General features: G+C 38.0%; 1 protein-coding gene across 1 annotated transcript in view; it reads right to left on the bottom strand.

Moving 5' to 3' along the window:
* The window catches only part of cdk6 (cyclin dependent kinase 6), a 47991-nt gene extending 22258 nt beyond the window's left edge, over nucleotides 1-25733 (bottom strand). The window contains exons 1-4 of the mRNA XM_084132115.1: nucleotides 25310-25733; nucleotides 23475-23804; nucleotides 19865-20000; nucleotides 14507-14674 (exon numbers count right to left, since the gene is read on the bottom strand). Coding sequence (XP_083988241.1) covers nucleotides 14507-14674; nucleotides 19865-20000; nucleotides 23475-23698 — 528 coding nt within the window. The 5' untranslated portion in view covers nucleotides 23699-23804; nucleotides 25310-25733. The remainder of the gene's footprint in view (nucleotides 1-14506; nucleotides 14675-19864; nucleotides 20001-23474; nucleotides 23805-25309) is intronic.
* Between the last annotated feature and the right edge of the window lie 256 nt (nucleotides 25734-25989).

Below are 25989 nucleotides of genomic sequence, written 5' to 3'. Positions count from 1 at the left end.
TGATTGGTCAGATGGCCCAGTCTGTTATGATTGGTCGACAGCTTACAGCGGTCATTACCATATCTGAATTTCAGCTCTGAAGGCTTCCTCAGCACTTGATACACAGTGACACGAAAAGTAACGAAATTCTCGGTTTTACTGAATCAATTCGAGCCCTCATCCTTTTGAATAGCATGCAAAGTGGATTCACAACGTTGAAAACATTGTCTTCTTACCATGTCTAAAAACACGAACCAAACTCTTAAATGCCTCAGATACAGCTACAGTGTTTGAGGGTCAAAGTAGACATCTTTCGCAGGCAGCCAATGAAGACCAAAGGCTGATATTAAGGGAATTTGTTACATTGTTTCGCAAGTGTGTATCAGGAAGTGAGACTGGAATTGGTAACGAGTCGTTTCACCAGTTCAGAATTGATTCTTTCTTTTAGGAGACAATAACTTTATTAATTGTGCACTTTGAGCTTCAAAACTTTGCAAACATTTTACATTCATAAACAGCTATATTACACACTGCATGAAAGGAAATATTCGAAAAAAGCATAATAGTGGCACCTTAGAAAAATTCTACCACTCTTTTAACATCTGTAAGTATTTTTAGGTGACTATTAGTCACAGCCTCAGATGTCTAATGCATAAGGCATAGAAAATGGGTAACACTTAGGGAGTTTCGAAGTCATCATCTGGTTGAATTCTAAAGGATTTCCAGGAGATGTGCGTGTTGCGTTCTGTAATGGTCCACATGGAAACAAAGCCGTCATGAGTCATGATGCCAAAAAGCCCTAGGGCCCTATTTTAATGAATTTTTTATTTTGTCCAAATCCACTTTTGCCAATTTAACAATGGGAAAAATGGTCGGCGCACGCGGCGCATGGCCTAAAAGGGTTATCCCTATTCTCTTAATGAGTAATGGGTGTGTTTTAGGTGTAACGTGAAATAAACCAATCAGTCTCATCTCCCATTACCTTTAAAAGCCAGTTGTGCTCACGCTATGGCAGATTCGCTATTTACATGACGGAATTTGCAAGCGGAAAGATTGAACGCTTCTCCAGAGCGCAAACCGATCTGCTTGTGCACGAGGTGCAAAGCACGCGAACAGACCATCTACGGGACAAGCCGGATTCCTCCATATCTTTATGTACACAATATTAATCTTTTACATTGTAATCCTTTTATTTTTTATATTTGGCTGGTTTGTGTGTTGCTGCGCGTCCCTGTGTGTGTAATAAGCAGAGTGTACGCAAGTTGTGGACCCGCCTATAGGCGCACTTTAGATAAATAAAAATGTATTTAGACCAGGTTTCAGTTGGTCAATGGCGCAGTCTATTTCAGGTGCCTTAAAAATAGCAACGCGCCAACAATGCACCTGAACAAACCTCGTTTTTAGACCATAAATAGGCACAAATGCATTTGCTATTTAAACAATGTGGCGCAGGACGTGAAAATGATAACTGCGTCAGGCTGAAACTAGCAAAAAACACGCTGCATTGCGCCGGGTGTCTGATAGGGCCCCTTGTGTTCACAATTATGACAATGAGCGCTTATCAGGTTCAACTGAACACTGGATTTTCAAAAGTATGTGAAGTTCACGGCATAGATGGTTTAAAAGATGTCCAAGAGTTTTACATGCTGGTCTGTTATAGTAGGAACAGTGACTTGTCAGTCAGACTGCCAATGAAAAGCTGCTATGGAGGCCAGATCTTCTACCATTAGTCTGAAGGTCTGACTACATAAGACTTGGTGACTATAGATGTTTTAAAGTCAACTTGCATACAAGTAAACGACCTTTGCAAGCTTGGGAGTTCCAATGGGACTCCAATGGGAGTTTCTACATAGAAATGTGCGCCCATCGGTCACTAAAGTTGCCAAATTTAAATCATCTTTAAAATGGCATGAGAATATGAAAGATTGTGCAAATAATTATAATGAAGACAAGATGCATTCAGAAACAGCTAGATGGAGCACAATGTAGTGAAACAGAATACAGGAGTTATTATAAATTAATTGAAAATAAAGTACTACCATTCAAAAGTATGGGTCAGTATTAAAAACTTTTAACAAATTAACTTTTATTCAGCAAGGATGCATTAAATTGATCACAAGTGACAGTAAAGACATTTATAATGTTACAAAGGATTTTTATTTAAAATAAATACTGTTCTTTTGAACTTTCCATTCATCGAATTCATCAGAGTTTCCACCAAAAATATGAAGCAGCACAACTGTTTTTAACATTGATAAGAAATCTTTTTTGAGCACCAAATTAGCATATTAGAATGAGAAGACAGTTGTTTTAAATTGCAACAATATTTTCTATTTTCTACAATATTACTATTTTTACTGTGGTTACTTTTTATTAAATAAATGAAGCCTTGGTGAGCATAAGAGACATCTTTCAAAAACAATTACTACATCATACTACATAACATCTAGATTCACTATTCAATCTTATTAATTGGTTGTTGGGCAATTAGTTGAATAGTCGACATCATGTGTGAGCATTAATGGATTAACATTTTGAAAATATTTCATCTTTGGATATGGTTTGCTTTGTATTTGATTGCATTAAGCAGTTGCTTTTGAAAGAATGTCCTTTCAGTGAAAAAATTCCGGTCCGTACCCTTTGGATTGAGAATGAATGCATGCTAGCATTTAAAGTCTCTCTCTCCTCCTCTCTAAGTTTCGAACCAAGCTAGTGGTTGTGTGACAGGGTAGCCTACAGAGGTTTTTCTGAAACTGGCCGCTAATAAAAGGGTCAGATAAAACGGCTCTGGCTGACTCCAGATTAAAAGAGAGCATTCTGTGCATTCCTATCTGGTGAGACAGTGCGGGCCCTCTCAGCACGAGGGAAACCAAGAAACTCTTCTCACCGCCACTGACCAAGCATATCCACAACGGCCCAGCGGCTCAACTCTTGCACTGGGCCACCCTGCACTTCTCCATATATACCCCACTCCAGCTAATGCACTCTAGCCCCCATTACCCGAACCCCTCCTTTTGATTCACCCCAATAGATTTAAAACAATAGAAACACAATGTGATTCAGAATAAGCCTGGCTGATGGAGTTGGCAAGGAGCCTCTGTTTACATTGTCTCTCTCAAAGGAAGCGAAGGATGAAAGGCCCCTTCAACACAAGACGTTCATCCGCATTCTTTCAGGCCGCCCCCGGACACTTTTAAAGGGGCAAGTCCGCTAACTTGGCAGAGCACAATGCCGTTTGCTAAAAATGAGCCTCAATGATGGCCCATTATTCAGTTGGTAATAGATCAGTGAGTGATATCATTAGCTAGCTTCTGAAAGTCCTCTGAACATTAGCCATATGCAAAGCAACATATTCAAACCGACTAGCTGGTTGTTTGCATGAATGACTAGGACTTAAGAAATGCATGCATATTTATGCATTTCTTATGCAGGAATGAACATAAGACGTTCTTACATTCTAAAACAGATAGGCGCTGAATGCAGGATTTAATATATATATATATATATACACATACATATACACATATACATTATATATATATATATATATATATATATATATATATATATATATATATATATATATATATATATATATATATATATATATATATATATACACACACACACACATATATATACACACATATATACACATATATATACACATTATATTATATTATAATATATATACACACATATACATAATTAATATATATTATATATATACACATACTCATATATATACACATATATACACATTATATTATATATATATGCTCTGGTTCTCAAAAGAGCAACTGGAGATCGTGGCGAGATGCTTGACTGGCTGTCAATGTAGCGACGGTGCTAAAATTATAAATTATATAACAAATATAATATACATTAAAATGTAAATATAATATATTCAAAAATTATTATATAATAAATGATCATATTTATTCATAATAATAAATAAATTATTATTAAATTATATTATAATAAAAAGCCACTAGCTGACCTCACTAATCAGTGAGCCATTCCCGTACACTACTGTATATGGTGTTCTTTAAATATCATGTAGTGGCCATGCCCATGAACAGGTGCATTTTTGCATGCTTTTTATCATAATTTAGTACTTATGATGGCAAAATAGCTAAGATGAGCTGTATTTAGGTGCAGAAAGTTTTCAGGAATAAAATATTTTAATTATACCCTCACGGACGGACTGAAAACAGGCTATTTTTGAGTTCGCTGTGCTTGCACATTGCAGTCGTACTGAACAAGCCTCCCACCTCACCTCCAGCCATGTTTTGTCTTAGGACGAAGCCATTCTTTCCCTCCCAGTCAAACGGGCTGTAAACACTGTTATTGTGAAGTCAGAGGGTTTTCCCCTAAAAATCCATTTAAAATGGCAACAATACTACCAGGTTTAGAGATTGGAGAAAGATATATGAAGGCTCAAGTAAGCAGCATTCATAAACTGTATACAGTAAAGAAAAAGAAAAAAAAACTCCACAACTGTTGCCAAAGTATGCAGAGCTTACAGGAATGCTGTATGGGGCCCTCTCTGAGCGAACAAAGAAAGCACAGTCAGACTCCTTTTCCCCAGCGCTACCACATCCGCACATCATTAGTTGGAAAATTCCTGATATATGCTGTAATTTTTTTTTTTTTTTTTTTCACTCTGGTACAGGCAAAGCTTTAATATCCAGATTCCATTGGATCCTGCAACGTACCCCCAAATCAGTTCTCTTTTCCCGGTTGGCCATCGGCCCGTCAACAAATAATCCTGACAAGGTCCGGGAGCAAGGGTTCAGCGCTCTCTATGGACCACTAGCAAACGAGGTCACACAGGAAATACCAAATAAGACGCTCCTTATGCATTGTGCTGCTGCACTCTTTGTGTGTCTGTTGGTGTTTGGAAGCACCCTGTTTTTCCGCTGGATTTTTTTCTTTTTTTTTTCTTCCTTTCTCCTTTTTGGAATACCGGGGGAGATATCTAAACATTCCCAAAGTGTGCCGCACGTGCTCTCCTGCGTGCCATGTTTTCCTTTTTCCAGACATGCCGCTGCCTCTGAGTCTGTCCAAAGCAAAAGCACATTGTCTGGCAACGAACAAGCTGCTGCGCTCAGCTCAAACCAAGACTGGTCTAAAAACCTAAACAATTTTTCATAATTAAGATTTATGATTTGGACAGAATGTCCTGCTAAGAAACACAACTATTTGGAAAACTCAACGTACCAACCCCCATGCTTTTCAAAACTTGTTTCAATGGCAAACACCCGTAGCTTGTTTCAGCCTGGCTGAATCTATTTGCTAAATCTAAGTGTCATGGTCACATGAAAGGTTTAATACGAACAAAACTCTTTCGGGCAAGTAGAAACACTAAAGTGCATGTGTCTGTGTATCTCCTGCAAAAGTGTGACCTCTTTTGAAGTGTAGGAGTGGGACAGGGGGTCCTGCCAAGCAATGATGAGAATGTGATCTCGTTCCAAACATACTTTCTTCTGTTGAACACAAAAGATGATGTGTCTGTTTATTTAATTATTTGTTGTCCCTACAATTAAAGTCAATGAAGTCTAATGTTATTTTGGCCCCCATTGACTTTCATTGTATGGACGACAACAATTAAAATCTTCTTCAAAATATCTTCTTTTGTGTTCTGTAGAAGAATGGTATACAGGTTTGGAACGGCATTAGGGTGAGTCAATTTTACAGAATTTTTATTTTTAGGTGAACTATCCCTTTAAGAAATATTTAATAGATTATCACTAGATTTACGTTGTCATGACACACAACAAACGTTCCAAACACAAAGCTAATATAGGACGTACACTGTTTAAACATGTTTAAACTATTACGTTTCTTTCAGACTTCCGTTAACAAGCTTCATCTGGGCATCATCATACTCATCCCTCCCTGATCTATAGCTATATATTAGTTTAAAGGGGAAGATCTGATTGGATACGGTTGGTTTGCACTGGACAGTGAAGCGGAGCTCAAAATGGAAATCCCATCAAGCAGATTCATTTCGTAAAAGGGGTTGAATAATATCTTCTGTCGAACAATGAGTCATTTCCCCTGCCCACACATTTATTGAAACAACTACAGACTCATTTAAAGATGCCTAGCTTCATTTTCAGTCAGAGCAGGGACACAACTTTTAAACACAACAGATTGTCTGTGTGCCTTTTCCTATTCATGCTCACATCACAATGACTATCATCTGCAACAGCCTGCACACAGGACAGATTAGAAGAGGCGCGAGTCTCCGACTGCAAATCTGACCAGACGTGCTTAATGAGAGGACAGATGGAGTGGACCGTTAATTGCATTATCAGTTAGTTGGACTGTGGCCATTCTCTGTCAAGCTGTTTGGATAGCCAGAAAAGCTTTGCTCATCTCATTCATTTGCCAGAAAAAGTAGCTACTATACACGATTGTTACAGTTGTCATGAAAGGATTAAGTGCCAGTCAGTTTTTGTGTAAGTTGATAAAAATTCAAAAATAAACAAAGTTGCAAATGTATATCTTTACACAACCAGTCAGAAATGATATTCATGAACTTAAGTACACAAAACCTACTTAATTTTGAGACAGACATCACTAGCTGCGTCCGAAAATTTAAGCAGCTGGGATTAGTCAGACTAGTTCAGTTTGTAACTTGAGTTTTTTCTAACTTGTTTTCAAACATCTTTTCGATTCACTAAAGGAATTGGTTCATAATGTCATTTGTTTGTGAATTGAATCACATTATTTGCAAGATTTAATCAGGCAGAATGATTCAAACTTGCAAGTCATGAGTTTGTGAGTCTTTGAGAACGATTCTTTATAAGAACTGGCTCATTCATATTTGTTATGGAATCAACTAATCTATTTGCGTGTTTTAAACAGTCAGACTGTTTCAAACCAGTAAGTTAAGAGTCTTTTTTAAACGATTTTTAAACAATATGTGGTCAGAATCATTACACAAATGTTGTTTGTTCATGAATCGGACCACATATTTGCATGATAAAAGCAGTCAGAAGAAAGTTGTGAGTATTAAATTTGCAAGTCTATGAGAAAGTTTCTTTAAAAGAACTGGCTCATAAGAGTCATTTGTTCATGAAGCAAACCAGTCTGTTAGTGTGATTCAGTCAGAATCGTTAAAGGGATACTTCACCGATTAGCATTAAGCTTTTTATCAGTAGAAACCCGGTAGTATTTTCGAATGTCCCCCTGAGACGAGAGATTTCTGTATTGGGCGTCTGGAAAAAAACCTCAGATGACGCAAAAATCGTCATTTTGTGTCATCGGAGGCTTTTTTGTCCAGAGGCAAGAGACTACAGCCAGTAGGAGGAGCTCGTTCCACGTTTTCAACCCGCCCATAGGGGGATCTCATGATAAAACACCGTCTTTTCAGTTTCGAGTCAACTAGTAGCCTAGTTGTATCATTTCTTCCGATACTGCCCTCTGTAACCGGTAGGCGTGGCTTGGGAGTGGCCTCGTAGGGCAGCGAAGCAAGTGCATTCTGGGAGTTGTTGTCTTTTATCCACATGAGCCAAAAATACATTTTCTGGCTTTTCTCAGTCTAGAAGGCACCAACTTCTAAAATAATTTCACATTTCTACTACATAAATTACCCAATTTAAATACACATTCATCTTTCCAGCGGTGAAATATCCCTTTAAGTTGTTAGTATTTTTTAACAATTAAGAACTAACTCAGCCTGATTCAAATGGTTGCTCTCAACAAGTTTGATAGTCTTCTACGATTCCTTAAAAATCACATCATAAGAGGTGATTTTCATAAAATGGCTCATGCAAGTATTTGTAAATTGAAGCCCCAACCTCATTCGATGTCGGCATCATAGTTGAATGTATCTGCCATCCACATTTGTTCACTGAAACTCAATCAGCATTGAATTGTGGGATGGTTTGGGTTAGAGGACGCGAGTCTAGCAAGCTATGGGCACTAGGTGATACAAACATAAGGGATTCATTCGACCATCAGAGGGGAAGGAAGTGACAGGGCCCACAGGACTCCCACAGCACAGACTGTTATGAAGTCTGTGGTATGCAGAAAAACGGTTGCAGGAAAAGAGGGATTCTTTTTTATCTCAGCATAATTTGAGCCATGACAGCCACTTGTACAGCAAATCTACACAACCCACCAAAAGCAGCCTGGATTCTCATGCACTTTTGGATCACTTCTGCAGATGGCATACATTTCAGAAAGGCCTATAAATATGTTTTATTAGATGATAAAAGGCCAAGGAAAGCCCATTCACTTTGTTTAATGCAAAAATGGTTGGAGGTCTTGTAGAAGAAGCATAGCAATAGATTCAAGTATGCTTACTTAACACTTAAAAGATGTAAAAAATTGTACAACAATCAGTCAGATGAATGATCTGAGACATTTGCCTGCAGTTCTGTAAATCCAATTTCATGAGCAATGCGGTGCACATGATGTTTGCTTGAACAGGATCCTAATCGCTTTCATGGGACAATCCCAGCTGCCTCCATTTTTACAATAACTCCATTTGATATAAAGGAAGAGGCCGCAATCGATTTCATCCCATCCAGTATCGCTACTAGATTACAGTTTGCATGCATCGTAGTGTCAAGCACAGCTTCTGACTGTACATGAGCTGAAATAAAAGCAATCTAGGCTCATTAGAAAAGCAAGCCTGTACCTATATTTTGGAAATAACTCCAAAAACATACCAATACATACAATTCACAGCAGTTTCCAGCTGAAATGAACATTACTGGCAGTAAAACACCAACTTTTATTTCTTTTCACACAAATTTGTTAAATTATGATTAGAATCATAAATCAATATGTAAATTATGATTTCGGAGGCAGATTACCGATTATACTATTACCATATTGACGTGCATCACAACCACCTCCGTATGAATGGCTTTTCTGATGTAGAAAACTTGCTCGGAAGCTCACCTGGTTTTGCACTTGCAATGTAGAGCGCTCAGGTATAAGTCCTCTGAAATGCGTGTCATGATAGAAGAGCTCAAAGACTTCTAGGAGCAAATGCTCTCTCTTTTTTTACACCTACATTGCTTTTTTTGACACTTTCGGTTAGGTTCAGTGTCAGATTTGTAGGTGCTACGTTATTTTCAAACTAACCTTTATTATTATTAGAATTAACCTTTAAAAGTCACTCACTAGACATTTCATACAACCACCAACATAATAAAACGTTACCAGTTACCACTTTTAGTGCCACACACTGGACATTTCGCTTCAAAAGTGTGGCAAAAACATGCCAAAAGCAACATAACAGGCACATTTTCCAATGAGCCTGGGTTGGGGAAAAAGGCATCTAATGCACCCAAAAAGCCAAACGGGGAGAATTAAACGTTACTGTGTATTGTGTTTGTGCTTTAGGCTGTCAATCAGAGATGGACAAAAGCAGCAGAGAGAACCAGAGTCATTCTAACAAACAACAATGCTGCGGACCCATGAGATTTGTAGGGGTCAGGCTAATCTCCACCTCTCGGGGCACCCGATGGGTGGTCCATTCAGCGCTCGGTCGCTGTGTGTCAGAGATGTAAAGACCACCTGAAAAACATACTTGAGTAAAAGTAGATACCTTACAGCAAAAATGACTCCCAAGTCACCAATTCTAATACCACTTGAGTAAAAGTTTTAGAGTATCTAATTTAAAAGTACTTAAGCATTTTACTCATACTAGTATTCAACACCAAAGAGACATGCCAGTGGAAAACAAGAAACAGCTGATTTGTGAGGAGAGCAATCACGTTTATTTTCTAAAATCAAAATAAAACTGAACACCTCAAAATCGCAATCAATCAAGTTCAACATAACAGCCTCTTAAACTTCTACAAACACTTAAGTCTCAGTTAAACTCAAGTGCTAAAAATGAGCACAAGTAAACCAATATCCTTCAAAAATGTTTCTACAATATAACAGATAAATAAAATAATGCTAAGTAAAATGAAATAGTTTTTCACTGGACGTGCTACACCTGCGATTCACAACTACCTGCTAATGCACTCAATATTCATCTAAAGTCGCCTTGACAAGTTTGGGTAAACAAGTGCAAAATGCACAAGATACAGAACCTTCAATGCCCTGTAGATGGTGGTATCACTTCTTTTGTAGCAGAATAAACTGCTGCAGAAAAAGTTAGGTGCCATGCACCAAATGTAAAGAGTAATTGCATTATTCATCACAAACGTATAGGAGTAAACAGTACATAGGCCCTGTTTACAACTGTTATTAATATGTGTTTTGGTCAATCGGATCACAAGTGGACGATAAATACAGGTGTAAACGGGGTCTAAAACATTTTGAGATCGTCCACTTTCGACCTCTTACAGAGGTAGTCGGAAACGCATTCGACCGGATTGCTTTCGTAGTGTAGACGCTCATGTGGTCTAATGTGTTTGAACAGCCACAAAAGACCACCTACTGACCTAATGCGTAAATATTTTGGGAAGTGCGCTAGCCAAACGGGATTTAAACTTTGTCGGCTAAAGACCCAAGTTTGGTTTGAAGACAAAAACATACCAAGCACAATGTTCTCTCACCATTCCTGATTTCTAAAATACACTCACGGCGTTCAGTGTTCTTGCGGCTGTCAGAGCTGAAATGAAAGCTGATGCTCTCCGGGCACGTTCATATGTAAATTGCGCAATCTTATTTTGTCCATTAGAACGAAAAATCTGAAAAAGCCCATACATTTACCTGCCCATAGACCTTCCCCAAATTAAGGTTTTTGATGAAAACATTCCAGGATTTTTCTCCATATAATGGACTTCAATGGGCCCCAAATGGTTCAAGGTCCAAATGACAGTTTCAGTGCAGCTTCAAAGGGCTTTAAACGATACCAGACGATGAATAAGGGTCTTATCTAGCGAAACGATCGGTCATTTAAAAAATAAATAAAAAAGTTGAAGTTTTATAAGCACAAATGCTCGCCTTGCTCTTTTCTGTGATGCGCGTTCGTGACGTCACGTAATACGCAATTACGTTGAAAAGGTAAAATAAATCCCTTATTCATCGTCTGGTATCATTTAAAGCCCTTTGAAGCTGCACTGAAACTGTCATTTGGACCTTGAACCGTTTGGGGCCCATTGAAGTCCATTATATGGAGGAATGTTTTCATCAAAAACCTTAATTTCTTTTCGACTGAAGAAAGAAAGACATGGACATCTTGGATGACATGGGGGTGAGTAAATTATCAGCAAAAGTTTTTTTAAAAGTGAACTAATCCTTTAATGTCACCCTCGTCCACTTGTGATCCGATCGACCAAAACACATCTTAATACCAGGTGTAAACAGGGCCATACTTATTCAAAAATGTAGTCAAGTAGAGAGTAAAAGTTGCTAATATATTTGAAAAACTACAAAGTAGCCAAAAAAATACTTAAGCACAGAAACTAATTACATTACTGAAATACTTTTACCACTGCTCTATGTTTCTCATCTACATGGCGAGAGCAGAGGGGGAAGCCACTAAAGCGGAGTTTCACAATCCCCATTAACTTCTTTAACAACAATGATATAAAGTATATTAGCATATTCTGTAAACCGCTGTGAAATACATACAAAAAACTCTTGAGGGGATATTCCTTTAAGTTTTTATGCAAAACAGATATCATTTACTTCAGACAAACTGCCTGATTCTACCTCTCTGCATTGAGAACGGTAGTCTGTTTTGAATCATCGTAATTCCGCATGAGTTCTGGTGGGCAGTTATGACTCAGCCAACCATGTTTGGTCCATTCAGCACTTCTCAAGTCTTCTAATGTACAGTTTATGTCAGCATGGCAAACTAGAAGCTAACATTGAGTGTTGTCATAGAATGAGGAGCCAAAAGCCATAACAGCACGTCTGCTTTTGCATACACAATAACGACATTCCTGTAACTGCCAAGAGAGAGGAAATGGATTTTTTTTAGCTGCTTGAAGGGCGGGTGATAGGGGGATTCCAGGCACAGGAACATTAATCCGGAGAGCCAGAGTCTCCATGATCACTGTAAGCAACCCCCTGCCTTATCTATCGGCCGTTTTTTTTTGTTTCTCAGTATGTGTGGGGTGGGGTGAAACGGAGGGGATATTTTCTAGTGGTAGATTCCCAGGTGAACTCACAGAGAATCACCCGCCCAACGATTTAACAGCCAGAAACCCTTTAAAGAACTGAAACAACATTTTTTTGCTCAGCAACTAAAACCACCAAACCACAGTTAACAGAAGGCGCTGGCAGTCATTCAGAATCTGCAAAATGAATGAGATGTGAAAAAAGTGGGTTAATGTCACAAACTCTTGCATTCCCTTTTGTATGCGATATGGCCATGGCAACGACTATAATTAGATAGGAGAAATTCAATATTCACTGCAAACATCTTGACTAAATGTAAAGAATGTGGTTAATCAGCCATGTAAATATGCAAAATATATATTTTTTTAAAAACACTGATTTAACTTGCACAAGATCTCTAAGCAAAAACAAAAAGACACACACAATGTCTGTTCAAAGCCTATGTGCAATCTTTTGACATCAGAGTCGTCCTCAAGAGAATGTGACTTCAAAGAGTGGCAGAAGGGAATTGATGGGACTCAATCGCAGTTCATTTCATCTCAGCTTAAGCCACTTTGTGAGGCCAAAGACATGGGACAGCATCTGCAGGGATCACCTTACACATTATACACTCGCTTTCAGGCACATGTCTGATGGGTGGCCTTTCAGTGCTACCACATCTGATTGGACATCATCCATATCTGTCTCAAGGGATCTATTTGTCTGGATGATGGCATGTTACACTCCTAAAGCTAACAAAAGGACATCAGATACATCGAAGATGTCAATAATGTACTACAGTAGACAATGAGAAATGTTTGCAGTATGTCATCCACAGAGTGCGAATTACCCCTCCATAATGGGGGGGTACTGCTCCTTCACTTCTTCTATGACCATCATGGTCCACTACCATATCAATCCCCACCGTGATCGCCAAGTGCAACATGTGTTGTGCAACACACAAGATCTAAACATGCGACAAACTGATAATCAGTAGGCTACAGAATATCTCATTGTTATTATATATCCAAAAGAGAACTGTTTTGATCAACTACCAAAAGTTAGAAGTTAAGTGCACTGAAATACCATTCTAATTACTAGTAAAAGTAATACCTTTACATGAAGCCTATTGCCAATTTCAGGGTTTTTCCTGGCTCAAAATGAGGCAGAGGTGGTAAAATCATAATAATGTATTTTAATAATAAGATAATTTTGAAAATAAAATAAAAAGAAAATTTTGTACATTTTAAAGATAAATTCATTAATCTGGTGCACTTTGAGTCACCCGAATCCACTATTAAAGATAAATAATCCACCCGCAAAACCGCCCATATTCTTTGATTTAGATATCTGCATCTGATCATCACATTACAATTATTCAAATTCTTAGTGTTAAGCATGATAATATGGTAACATATCACACTGAAGTAGGCTACTTTAAAATGAACATTTATTTAAAATAAAAGTTCTTCTTTTGGCAAAATTACATTTCCTTAATAGCCTAAACAGAGGCTTTACTCCCTTCAAGCTTAAATTGTCAATGTTTCATTACATCACTGTTTGAAAACACTCAGAATAATTTTTTGTACCTTTATAAAGGGCATTTTTTCCCCTAATTTTATTAAATGTATGCTCCATCTTTCATTTCAAATTCTTAAATTTGATAAATATATTCAATTAAAATAATTAGACACTAGGCTGTTACCAATAAAATTAAATAATTTACATTGAAAAATTATAACTGTATTAAATTAGATTATTTTAAATATTTTTGAATATACAAATAAGGAATGTTGAAAAGAATGATACTTTATGAAACTAGCGTTTTGTCATTCAACGTTGACACTTGCTTGAGAAGTTGAAGTCATTCTCTATCTCCGTTGCTTCTAGCCATGGTGGTTAAAAATGGTACGGGGTGTCTGTGAAATCACTTTACATTAAAATGTTCCTACAGTGAAAATAGGAGTTGACTTGTATTCTAACTGTAATTATATTTTTTCACAATATCAGAAAAATTATCTGACCCCCCCAAAACTGATATTTCTGTCCCTTTGGGGGGGGGGGGGAATTCGAACTATGGTCATCCGCATACTTGAAAGGGGAATTAAAGAACCGAGGGATGGAACGGTGGAAAAAGATGACACTTACACATTGGGTCTCATCCATTAATAATTGCAGAAGTTACATACTTTTGTAGAAAATGTCACATACAAAAAGCATACAAATATATCTACATACTGTGTTTAGATATATATATTGGTCCTCACTAGTTACAATGTTAAAATGCATATGTTTCCTGGATGGGTAGGTTTAGGGGTAGGGTTGGGTTAGGCGACAGAAAATTTAATTAACCTGATATAAAATCAATGGAAGTTTGTGCAATGTCCTCACTACTATAGTGAAATGTGTGTGTGTAGCATTTTTATGACATCCAATAAAATTTAAGAAATAGCACTGCTTCATTCACTATGGCAGACACTTGTGCATCCCAGTTACTCACCACAGAAGTAAGAGCCATCTGAAAGCTGTAGATCCGCGCCAGACCAAAATCAGCCAGCTTGATCTGTCCTCCACTGGTGACTAGAATGTTTTGAGGCTTAAGATCTCGATGAACCACACGGTGAGAGTGAAGGAAATCCAGACCCTGCAGCAGCTGGTACATCATATCCTGTCAAAACATGAACAGAAGACCTGAGCAATTCCAAATATATTATTCCCAAAAAATATTTTAATAACCTGAAGTGGATAAAAAAAACAAAAAACAGATGAAACAGTATTAATATCAAGAAGACAGGCTCAAGAGAATGTCTAATATATGCATGTGGAGGCGAAAAAAGTGAGCATGTCCCTTTAAAGTTCAAGTTTGGCAGATGTTGATAACCAACATGACGGCAGAGCAGGAAAGAAACGCTGCCGTAAGGCTCCATCCCTGTAGGCCTCTGCTTCCCTGCAGCTGTCCCGGGATCACAGCTAATTGTGAATAGCCTCGTTCTGCCAATATAAAATCAGAACGTGATTCTGAAACTGAAGAGGTGGTGGGGAAAAGACAGCAACCTAACTGCCATTTCCTTTGGGAGAAATTGTCAATATTGGCCGTGGAAGGTCAAACTGACAAATAGATAAGAAAAAAGGGGGCTGTGTATAAGAAGGGAATAGAAAAAGAAGTAGGGTTGGAGTGCCGAGCGGGGAGCATTTGCTCACAGTTGCTGCTTGACTTGTTCCAAAGCAAAGGTATCAAGCGGTGGCAGCCTACCCCTGAGAAACCCACTGCCAAGACCTCACAAGTGACATGGATCTGAGCCCACAGCACTGTTCATTCCCCAACCAGCTGGTGAGTGATTAAAACCACTGAAACAATGGGGTGCACACTCAAGCGAAAAACTGCAAACGGCGCGAGTCAGACCGGGCGAGGGGAAGGGGACGGAGGTCCTCACAATGTGTGCGCCGGAGGCCTGCACAAGGGAACGCGCGTGTGTTAGAGTCAGGCAGCCATCATAAACAAGGAGCCTTTCTGAATACCCATCCAGCCATGACCTCTTAGACCTTCAGGCACAGGCAGTTATTCCGGGAGCTCCTAAAACGGCATCGCCCCCTACCAGCTCCTCTGTCTTGGCCTAAAATGGCCCACGGTTGGCCCAATTCTGCTCAAGACAAAAGTGAAAAGAAAAAAGGAAAGGTACACAACCACCTCAGAAGTGTGACCCGAGGATAAACACTCATATCGCCTCCTCCAAATACTTAAGTACCTTAAATGGACATGTTATCTAATTATCATGACAAATGCACTTTGTGTGCATTTAAGCACTGTTTTTTTGGGGGGGAAATCTACAGATTATGTAATTTAAATGGATAAAGTAGTGGCTGAATTTAATATTATATAATAACCATGCACTGCTTTTCAAATGTTTGGGGTCAAAGAAATGAATGCTTTTATTCAGCAAGGATGCAAAGTGACAGTCAATTCACTGATAAAATGACAAAAGATTTCTCTCTCAAATAAACGCTGTTCTTTTAAAACTTTCTATACATCAAAGAATCCTGAAAAAAAATATTCACGTTTTCCACAAAAATGTTAAGCGGCACAACTGTTTTCAATAATGATAATAATAAATGTTACTTGAGCAGCAAATCAGCATATTAGAATTACTTCATTTCTGTAATGCCATCACTGGAATAAATTACATTTTAAAATATATTAAAATAGACAGCAGTTATTTAAAATTGTAGTATCTTTTCATAATATTACTGTATTTTTTATCAAACAAATGCAGTCTTGGTGAGCAAAAGACTCATTTTTTGACTCAAAGCTTTTGAACATTAGTAATAATTCATAATTATATTTAGCCATAATGTATGAACATGCAAATGAAAGCCGTTTGAATTCTGGAGAATTCTGCGGTTGCAGATTCCTCAATTTTTAACAGTAAGGGTTATTCTTTTTATTAAAATTGTATCATTGTTATTTTAAGTGATCTGCTTTAGGAGATACTCTGGAAAGCACTTTAGTTAAGTGGAAAAATCAAGCTTGATTTACCTGTCACACAATGTCAATATGATCTCAAAAGGAGTAACCTGACAGGTGGAATCTGAATGCTTCTTTGGAGACGGTTCTTTGTTGTAACATGCTATTCACACAACAGAGGCACTGTAATTTACAATAAAAAAATTAGTGCCATAAATTAAAAAAACAACACTACCAACCTTGAAATAACCAGGCTTTCTTGAGAGGCATTCAGAATCGAAACAAAAGAAAGATTTGATAGCACCTGTCCTAAAGTACCTCTTCTCGGAAAAAGGGAGGAAAATAAAGGAGAGGAGGAAAGATTGGGAAAAAAACCTCCCCGAAACCAGCAGTCAAAACAGAGCTTCCAGAAGGCACCCCCCTTTCTCATGCTAATTCATGAGAGGCAGCCATATTGTTTATTGTACCCCGGCACAATGCAGGACATCTGCCAGTTAGCGTTAGTGTAATTCCTTCCCCATGCTTCATTAGGCTCTCCTTTATGGGCCAGAGACAGGCTTCGGGAAGGCGCGGGGCCGGAGAGCCTAGCCGCACTCCCCAACGCAGGGCCAGCCGCTTGATCTCCTTCCAGCTCATTTGATTCCCGGGGCCTCTCTCATCAATTAGCATGCGGTGGGTCTGAAATGGGGCAGGAGTGGGCAGTTTGGGGGCTGGAATGGGGTGGAGGCTGGGACCTCTGCAATCTGGTGTCCCGAGGAGGGTGGTGAATAAGGTTGCCGGGCATCTTTGGGAGGGCCGCACAGTCTGCAACTGATGTCGGTTATCTGATGTCTGTGTGGCCTGACAAAATTAAATCTCACTAATGCATATTCACAAGCTCTTAGGTTAAAATATTCTGACTCTGGAAGGTGTATTGCATAAATTAACTATAAATGTCACTTATTTATATATATATATATATATATATATATATATATATATATATATATAAAAATCATCATATCTGTTAAAGTCCTTTAAGTTTTAATTTAATGAGAGAAGAAATTTTTAATTTTTTATATAAATGTTTTATATAATTTATATAATTGATAGAAGACTTGCTAAATAATTAACTTTTCTATTTTAATATATTTTATAATGGAATTTATTCCAGTGATGTCAAAGGTGAATTTTGTGCATCATTACTCAGTCGCATGATCCTTCAGAAATCATTCTAATATGCTGATTTGCTGCTCAAGAAACATTTCTTATTATTATGAATGTTGTGAACAGTTGTGCAGCCTAATATTTTTGGATTATTTGATGAACAGAAAATTCAAAAGAACAGAATTTATTAGAAATGGAAATTATTTGTAACAATGTAAAATTCATTACTGTCTCTTTTGATCAATTTAAAAGCATCCTTGCTGAATAAGGGTATTAATTAAGAAATCTTACTCACCCCAAACTTTTGAATGGTACTATATATATATATATATATATATATATATATATATATATATATATATATATATATATATATATATATATATATATATATATATATATATATATAAAGTTATAATATAAAAAAAATTCAAATTATAACCGTTTTTCGACCAAAAAATTAAATTAATTAAAAAAAGCTATAAATAATTGATATATAACAGATTGTCAATGGGGAAGATGCAAATAAACCGCACATTTACCTCTAACATGCAAACCAGAGACTCAAACCAAGTCTGCGTTATGTTCAAAAGTCCCTCTCGATACATGATCCTTCCTTACCGATACACAAAACTTGCAAAGGAAACCCCTTAGGTGTCACTTTTTAACTTATGAAATGTTTCATAGCTTCTGTTTCTATTTCAATTTGGCACAAATGACAAAGAGAGAGATACGGTTCGTTCCAGCACTCAATGTAAGATGTCCTAGAGGAAGAGGTAGCGAAATATGATGAATGGATTTGTAAGACTAGCACGTGGGAAAAAGTCTAAATAGATTACAGGAGAGTAGATGATCAGGACAATAAAATCCAACGTTTCCGCTCAAACCTTTCCGGATGAACGTAAGAGGACACTGACACGCAGCAGGATTATTTCTTGACTAAGGAAAATGATATCTGGCCTGAATGACTTAAGTGCACAGGTTTATACTAGTGAAAGGCTGAGAGGGAGGCCACTACACACGAACACAAACCCTTTGCATGCACACATACACTGAAGCAACATTCCTCTGGCCAATCTTTGGTGAAAGCCAGAGCTGAATGAAAATAGAGGCACACAGGCACCCAGCCCTTTAATTAGAAGCCCATCCACCACATGCACTGCCCATCAAAAGGACAAGACTCTGTGATCTGAGGGAGCTCCATCCTTCATCTGCTGACTTAAAAGGCCAAAACGCTCATTTTTGCTCACAGGCCTCAAAGTAAAAACATTTTTTTTATAAAAAAGCTGTTTGAAAAAGATACAAAGATTGGAAATAAAATCTGCTACATGTAACACAAGTTAATTGATGCAGCTTTTAAATTCAAGATGCCCTCACTTTGCAGCTCATTCTTTTTATTTTTTACAGCTTAAAGTGTTAGTTCACCCAAAAATGAAAATTCTTTCGTAATTACTTACATGTCGTTCCAAATCCGTAAGACTTTCGTTCATCTTCAGAACACAGATGAAGATCTTTTTGATGAAATCTGAGAGCTTTCTGTTCCTCCATTGACAGCTACGCAACTACCACTGTGACGCTTTAAAAAGTTCATAAAGAGAACTAATCCATATGAATTGAGCGGTTTAGTCCAACATTTTCTGAAGAGGCACGATCGCTTTATATGATGAACAGATCTAATTTAGGCTTTTATTCGCTAATAAACATTTATCACTTCACACATCAGATCTGATAAACGGAAGCTCAAACATGTTCGTTTGATGTAGCTCGCTTGGTAGCTGCAAAGCTGTCAGTGCAGGGACAGAAAGCTCTCAGATTTCATCAAAAGATCTTCATTTGTGTTCTGAAGAAGAACCAAACTCTTACGGGTTTGGAACGACGTGAGGGTGAGTGATTAATGACAGAATTTTCATTTTTGGGTGAACTATCCCTTCAAGGTCAATAACTATACGTTTCCCTCCAAAGTTGTGAATTTACTTTTGCACAAATTGGAATATTGCATAAAACATTTGCGAATAAAGAAGCATCTTCATCCCATGTGTTTAAGAGAACAAAACCGTCACTTCCTAAGAAGTTGTAATAAAATAAAATGTAATAAAAATGGAAGTTGCTGCAATTGGGAAAGCCACTGTGGCTCTTTTTTCCTCCATCATAAATGACTCTTGTCTCAGAGCATGCTAGGCTAAAAGCATCAGGTTACAGTTTCTTTGCCTGATTGTAAGTGTTGTGATGAATCTGCTGGTGTGAATGTACCTTTATGGTTTCAGGTGGCACCCCTGGATCAGGTGCTTTCTCCAAATATGTGGTTAAATCTTGGTCCACGTGTTCAAAGACCAAAGTTAGTTTGGTTTCCCGGTCAGTCCTGGAAACTGTGCATACGTCAAACAACCTAGATGAGGGAAGGGCATAATCAAGAACACTTTCATTAAAAGCTATTTGAGTGACAAGTATTTCAAGTATCAATTGTATGCAGATTTTTCAATATGAACTTTAATGAAGAGTTTAACAGAGCTGAAACCCTAAAAAAAAAAAAAAAAGACAACCTGACACAGTCCTCAAGCTGACATTGGCAAGACAATGCAAGAGGGCCAAAACCCAAAAATGACGACAAGGATGCATGCTTTGTCACAAGATAATATATTTGACAGAAGGGGAGATGTTCTCTAATTGCCTGACATCACTTGCAAAGATAATGAATTACCCCTGACTTTTAGTGAAAGACAAAGTCAAATATCCTTAATCTGCGAAAAGATTCTTTCATGGTAAGTTACCCGATCCCATGACATCATAAACTCAACTTCTCCAGGAAACACTTCTGCTGGAATCCAGATTGTGCCTCCACAATGAAGCCTCTTAACCAACAAAACATATGGCATGAATAATATTCTCATTATAAGCATTGAGAAGTTGCCTGCACTTTCACAGCGTTCCAAACACACGGCCCTATAGGAGTCCCTACATCCTTTAATACTGTTTAGCGTTTCATTTAAAGTAAGTTTCTTGCATTCTCTTCCCCACTTTGCACTCAACAAAAATACCTGTTCTATAGATCCTGCATTTACTTTATGTACTCAAAAATACATTAGGGTCCAAAAGTCTGGAACCCCAATGAAAGAACAGTTGTAAGTGGATGAAAAATGCTTCAGATTCTGTACTTTATCTAGTTCACTAATCAAATAAGAAAATGTATGACACTAATCATGTTCTTCCATTGAACCTCAAAATACTTATTGGATCATTTCAAATCATGCTGGAGAACATGATCATCAGGTTTTTGACAAGTTCATGCAGCTCAAATGCTGCTGTCAGTAACGCAAAGGGGGAAAACAAACTGACAAAGCAATATGAAAAAGATCCATCTGCATCCATGGACAAATTACAAACCACCAAAATGTGCATTTGCAATCCAGACCTTGTCTGGTCTAGTCAAAAGAACGAAGTGCACATGTTCAGCAGCTTTTAGTGCACAGTGCTCCATGGCAAGGTTAAGGCCTTGAGTTAGGCCAGCCAATGACGTGAGTTTTGTCATCAATTGAATGAAGTAGATAAGCCCTTCAAACCGAGCCATCAATCCATTAGCTGCAAGAACTCCGGTGTTTTTCCACCTACCCATTTTGACATTTATAAGCTACCTAGCTAAAAAAAAAAAATCAACACACATTACCAAAACAATGGAAGACGACCTTGATGCCAGACGCAGACAATGAGGAATTAAAATGCATCTATTCGCTGTCAAGAAAGACGGCCGACTGCTCACAGATATTTGCGCATCAATGGTTTCACATCTGCACATAAAGGTCAACAATGGGTATCGTTTCAGTTGACCAGGAAAGGTGAATTGTCAGAGAGGTGCATGCGTCAATGGTACCATTTGCATTTGACAATCTAATTATCAAAACAATGAGACCCGCATAGCTGTTCCTTGAAGACATCCTCATCCTAAATGTTTCGGTTGACTAGATGATCTTTTGCAGAGATGCTTAGCTTTATGAATATGTTTATACTTTGGAAAGATCACTCATTTCATCATCATCATGGCTAGTGATTGACACTTGGTTACATCAGGGGCCAATGCTGATAATATTTACAAAGATTTGTAGAAATGCTTAGATTAAAAGTAACTATCATATTTTCTCAATTTTATAAAAAAATCTGAAAACTACTCATTGCTCTTGATTGGCTTGAGTTAGCATGACTATCATCCAATGCCAGCAATCTCAAATTGGCCAATATATCAATTCATTACGAACATTTCGAATTGAATTACAAGTTCCCCACACTTGAGCTATTTCAGTACCTGAGAAAACCCAGTGGGCATATTGCTCCACAGCAAAGTAAGGTGATGGAGTTGAATACAGCAAATGTATGCAGTTCAATTGAAAAAAAGTGTCTTGATTTTCTTGAAGTTCTTAGGGGATCTCCCTTGAACAAGGGTCGATGAGGGCAAAATGATGTTACAGGAAATAATGGGTGTGAAATGCCTACACACCAGAGATCGTTTCAGCAAAGCGTTTTATGGATAGGAACGTGTGACAGCTGCCACCCTATCTTGCCTATTACCGGATCTCCTGCTGACATGACCAACAGTACTTAAAGTCGGCATGAAACGGAAGTTGCGATAGTCTTTCTTCCCTATACTGTGATGAATATGTGAGGGAAACGACTTCTTGAACAAGAAAAAATGTTGGACGGGACTTGATTTTGTCCATTGGGGATTGATTGGATCATTGTGGTTTGGTTAGACACCATATAGAATTTAACTCGGATGAAAACGAGGCTGTGGGGGATAAACTTGATCAGTTAGTTTTTGTCGTCTCAAAGTTTTTTTTCTTTTTTGAAAAGATGTTTCGAAATGTATGCTGTTAAACAACAGTACAATCAACTGAACGCACTGTACTTATATCCCTCACAGCCTCGTTTTCACTCCTGTCAAAACAATCTGGCGCTACCCTGATTACGTTCTATTGCTGTGATGTCATGTGAGTGACAGGTTGTCCCGCCCTTGCACCGATGAACACGTCATTAGAGAAGAGAAGAGAAGTCATTGCAGGTGGGAAGGGACGTTTTTTTGATGAAAGATTATGAGGGTATAGGAATTTTAAAGAAGCAATGATGTGTACATATAAAACATTTATAATAAATACTGCAATATTCCAAAAAAAAAAAAAATAGAATGGTCAATGTTGATTTCATGGCGAATTTAATGTAACCTATCTAAACATATTCAACAACTGGTAGGGACAGAATTTCGAGTGAAATAACCTCTGATATCAGGAAAAGTATAAGTCAGCAATCATATTTAATATTGTGGGCATAGAAAAAGGTGCAGGAAATGAAACAAACACCAAGCTTTTCTTAACAACAACATTCTGGATCCGATCAATGTCCTCTGCCTCAGTTCTTCAATCACTGGTTTGTTTTAAAAACCAATCCTTGCAGAGTGAAAAGGTTTATAGATCTCTTTCAAACACTGGTAAAAACTGCTTTCAGTTTTTCAACTATGGGTAGGTTGATACACTTTCCATGTCAGGTGGTACAACTACAGTATCCTATACATACAACTATTCAGTTGCACCGCCTGACATAAACAGTCAAAAATTTTATTTAAACATTTCGAAATGTTATTAAAAAATATATGCATTACATCCGTTTTGAAAATAGTTTACAAAAAAACACTTTTTTGAAGCTTTATTTGTCAATGACCCATATATATATCAAGATTGTCTCCTTGCAATATGTCCAACTTTCAAACAAACCTACACCCTAGCAGGAAACACATATAACAAGAGGAAGTATGTTAAGTTATCATCTATAAACAAAACAAAACAAACCAGGACCCCACCCCCCCGCCCCCCGTTCTTACCTGACCACATTGGGATGCTCAAAGGACTCCAGTTGCCTCAGCACCGCCACCTCGCGGATAGTTGACAGCGGCATTCCCTCCTCCTCGGTCTGCACCCGAACTCTTTTCAGGGCTACAAAGCGGCCTCCGTTCTTCAAATCCCGTGCTTTGTACACCTTTCCGTATGCACCTTCGCCGATCTCAGCCACCGGCTCATATTGTTGGGTTATGCTCTCTTTGTCCATTTTTTTTCTCACACGGCGAGGTACTGCGGGGAATCCCGAAATGTGACGAGCGCGCGGATATTTCACAAAGGCATTATTGGGAGAGCGGCGCTGGCACGTGCACTGCCTGTAGAGCGCGAGCACAAAAGGAGGCAGAGGTAAACACCAATGTGATCAGAGTTAAATCAAATCTTATCTCTGCACTTAAGATAACAGATATATGGATCTTAAACCATAAATACAACATACACAAAGCTAGCTTAGCCGCTTTTATGGCCTATAACATCAAGGAAAGTTCAGTTATCAACATCTGGAGTCCACAGCAATAAAGAATGCGGGTGAATGATGATGTCCCGGATGATATAAAGGAGAAAACGTCTAGTTTCTAGGAGAAAAGGTCTAGTTAAAGCACATTTGTAAAATTCTTAGAATTTCAACCTTTGTAGACTAGTTCATACATTTTATACCATGCTACAAAGCATCATAAGCTAATGACATGTCAAGTGGTGTAACCATCAAGCAAAAACATATACTTTGCAGCTTGAATAGCCTATATGTTTTGTGATTGTATACAACTTAATAATTGTTTTCAAAGAGTTCTATTTTCCAAGTGTTCTTTTTTCACCAATTTTTTATTTTTTTTGTCAAGAATATGGAAAGGTTATTTATGTTACTCAATTTGACTTGAACAAAACATGATTTTTCAATATTAAACATGTAAACATGAAGGTCAATATTATATTTTTATTAAAAATAAATGACCTTGTCACAGTTATGCGGGTCTACAGAAGACTTGACAGTAACAGTTTCCTGTTTTATAGTTTTTCATGTCACATGACAACAAAATGGCTTCCTGCATGCTGGTTAGACCACATTGACAGACAGTTTAAATATATATATATATATATATATATATATATATATATATATATATATATATAGAAGTATAATAATTATATCTAATTATAAAATAATAATAAACATATACTTTAGAAACAATGTTAAATAAATAATTAAAAATACTTAAGACAAGTAAAATTGTTGTCTTTTCATAGGACTTTTCCCCAGAAGTTACACCACCCTGACGTTAAGCCCCACAGAAATATGTAAAAATGATTTAAAAAATAAAAATCACGTGTATATAAATAACATATTTAAATCAAAATAATATCACCACAGCGTTCAATTCAGAAGTTGAAAACGTTCAAAGAAAAAAAAAATCTATTCAATTAATGATTTGCATTTTAAATTATTTTTTAATAACTTCACGTCACGAACACATAATTACTCGTTAACCTTCGCGCAACACATATGCTTAATTTAACTCGTTTCCGTACAGTACGCGATTGACTCTAGCACGTGCGCACATTGCCAATAAAATATAAACGATTTGAGTTTTCTAATGACAAGTATTGCTCTTCTTTGTGTCGCAAAGCCTCGAGCACGTGGTTGTCTACTGATTGCATTGTTTAGCTGTGCATATCAATAAACGCTGGAAATAAAGCGTCTACTTTTACTTCCACACTCTAATAAACCATATTGCATGCACAATCCCCAGATGTACAAACGCGCAATGAACGTACAAATAATAGAAGCAACACAAGTGAATGGGAGTTTGTCCAGCATAGTTACCCCGTTTGTTAGCCTATATTCCGCCCGGAGAGTCGCGTCATTCATAAACTTCAGTAACTTTCCCAGCGTCTCCTCCACACGCATCACAGCTCGTGCAGTGTCCTCGCAACGGGCCACACAGGTAGACGGATGGTGCACGCGCTAAGCCCCATCTCCAAGCAGTACCACACACACCACTGCAACGGCAGATCAAGTGAAAGATCGTCCTATCAGTCCCTCAAGAAAGCAGAGTGGATCAAAAAGTTACTGATTTTCATCGATCTGCTGCGACCGTCCTCCTTCCCCCTTTATGTTTTTCCCATCTATGCAGGAATATGCAGCGTGTGCGTGTGCGTGTGTGTGCTCGGTCTCCTCCTCGCTTTCCCACGCTGGCTGAATGTGCCTTGACCCCCTTCAGAGCAGTTTGACACAGAGCAGGAGCGTTTCCGCATTCCTCACCGACTACAAAGACTAACCGCCTCCTCTTGCTTTCTCCCTGCCTGCTCGCTCCTTCACCATTCATACTGCTTTTTTGTTTTTGTCTCGGTGTCAAAACGGGATCACCGCGGGGGAAAGAGCTGGGACGCGGAAAGGTTATTGGATGCATCTTAGAAACTCAGTACGGCAACAGAATATCTCTTCTTAAAGGCAGGGTAGGTAGGAATGGTCTAAAAAACTTCTTTTTCAAATTTGTTTAAACT

This window comes from Abramis brama, assembly GCF_963993115.1.
Source record: "Abramis brama genome assembly, chromosome: 12".
NCBI lineage: Eukaryota > Metazoa > Chordata > Actinopteri > Cypriniformes > Leuciscidae > Abramis > Abramis brama.
The sequence above is the reverse complement of the archived record's forward strand: the minus strand, read 5'-3'. Positions and strand labels throughout refer to the sequence as shown.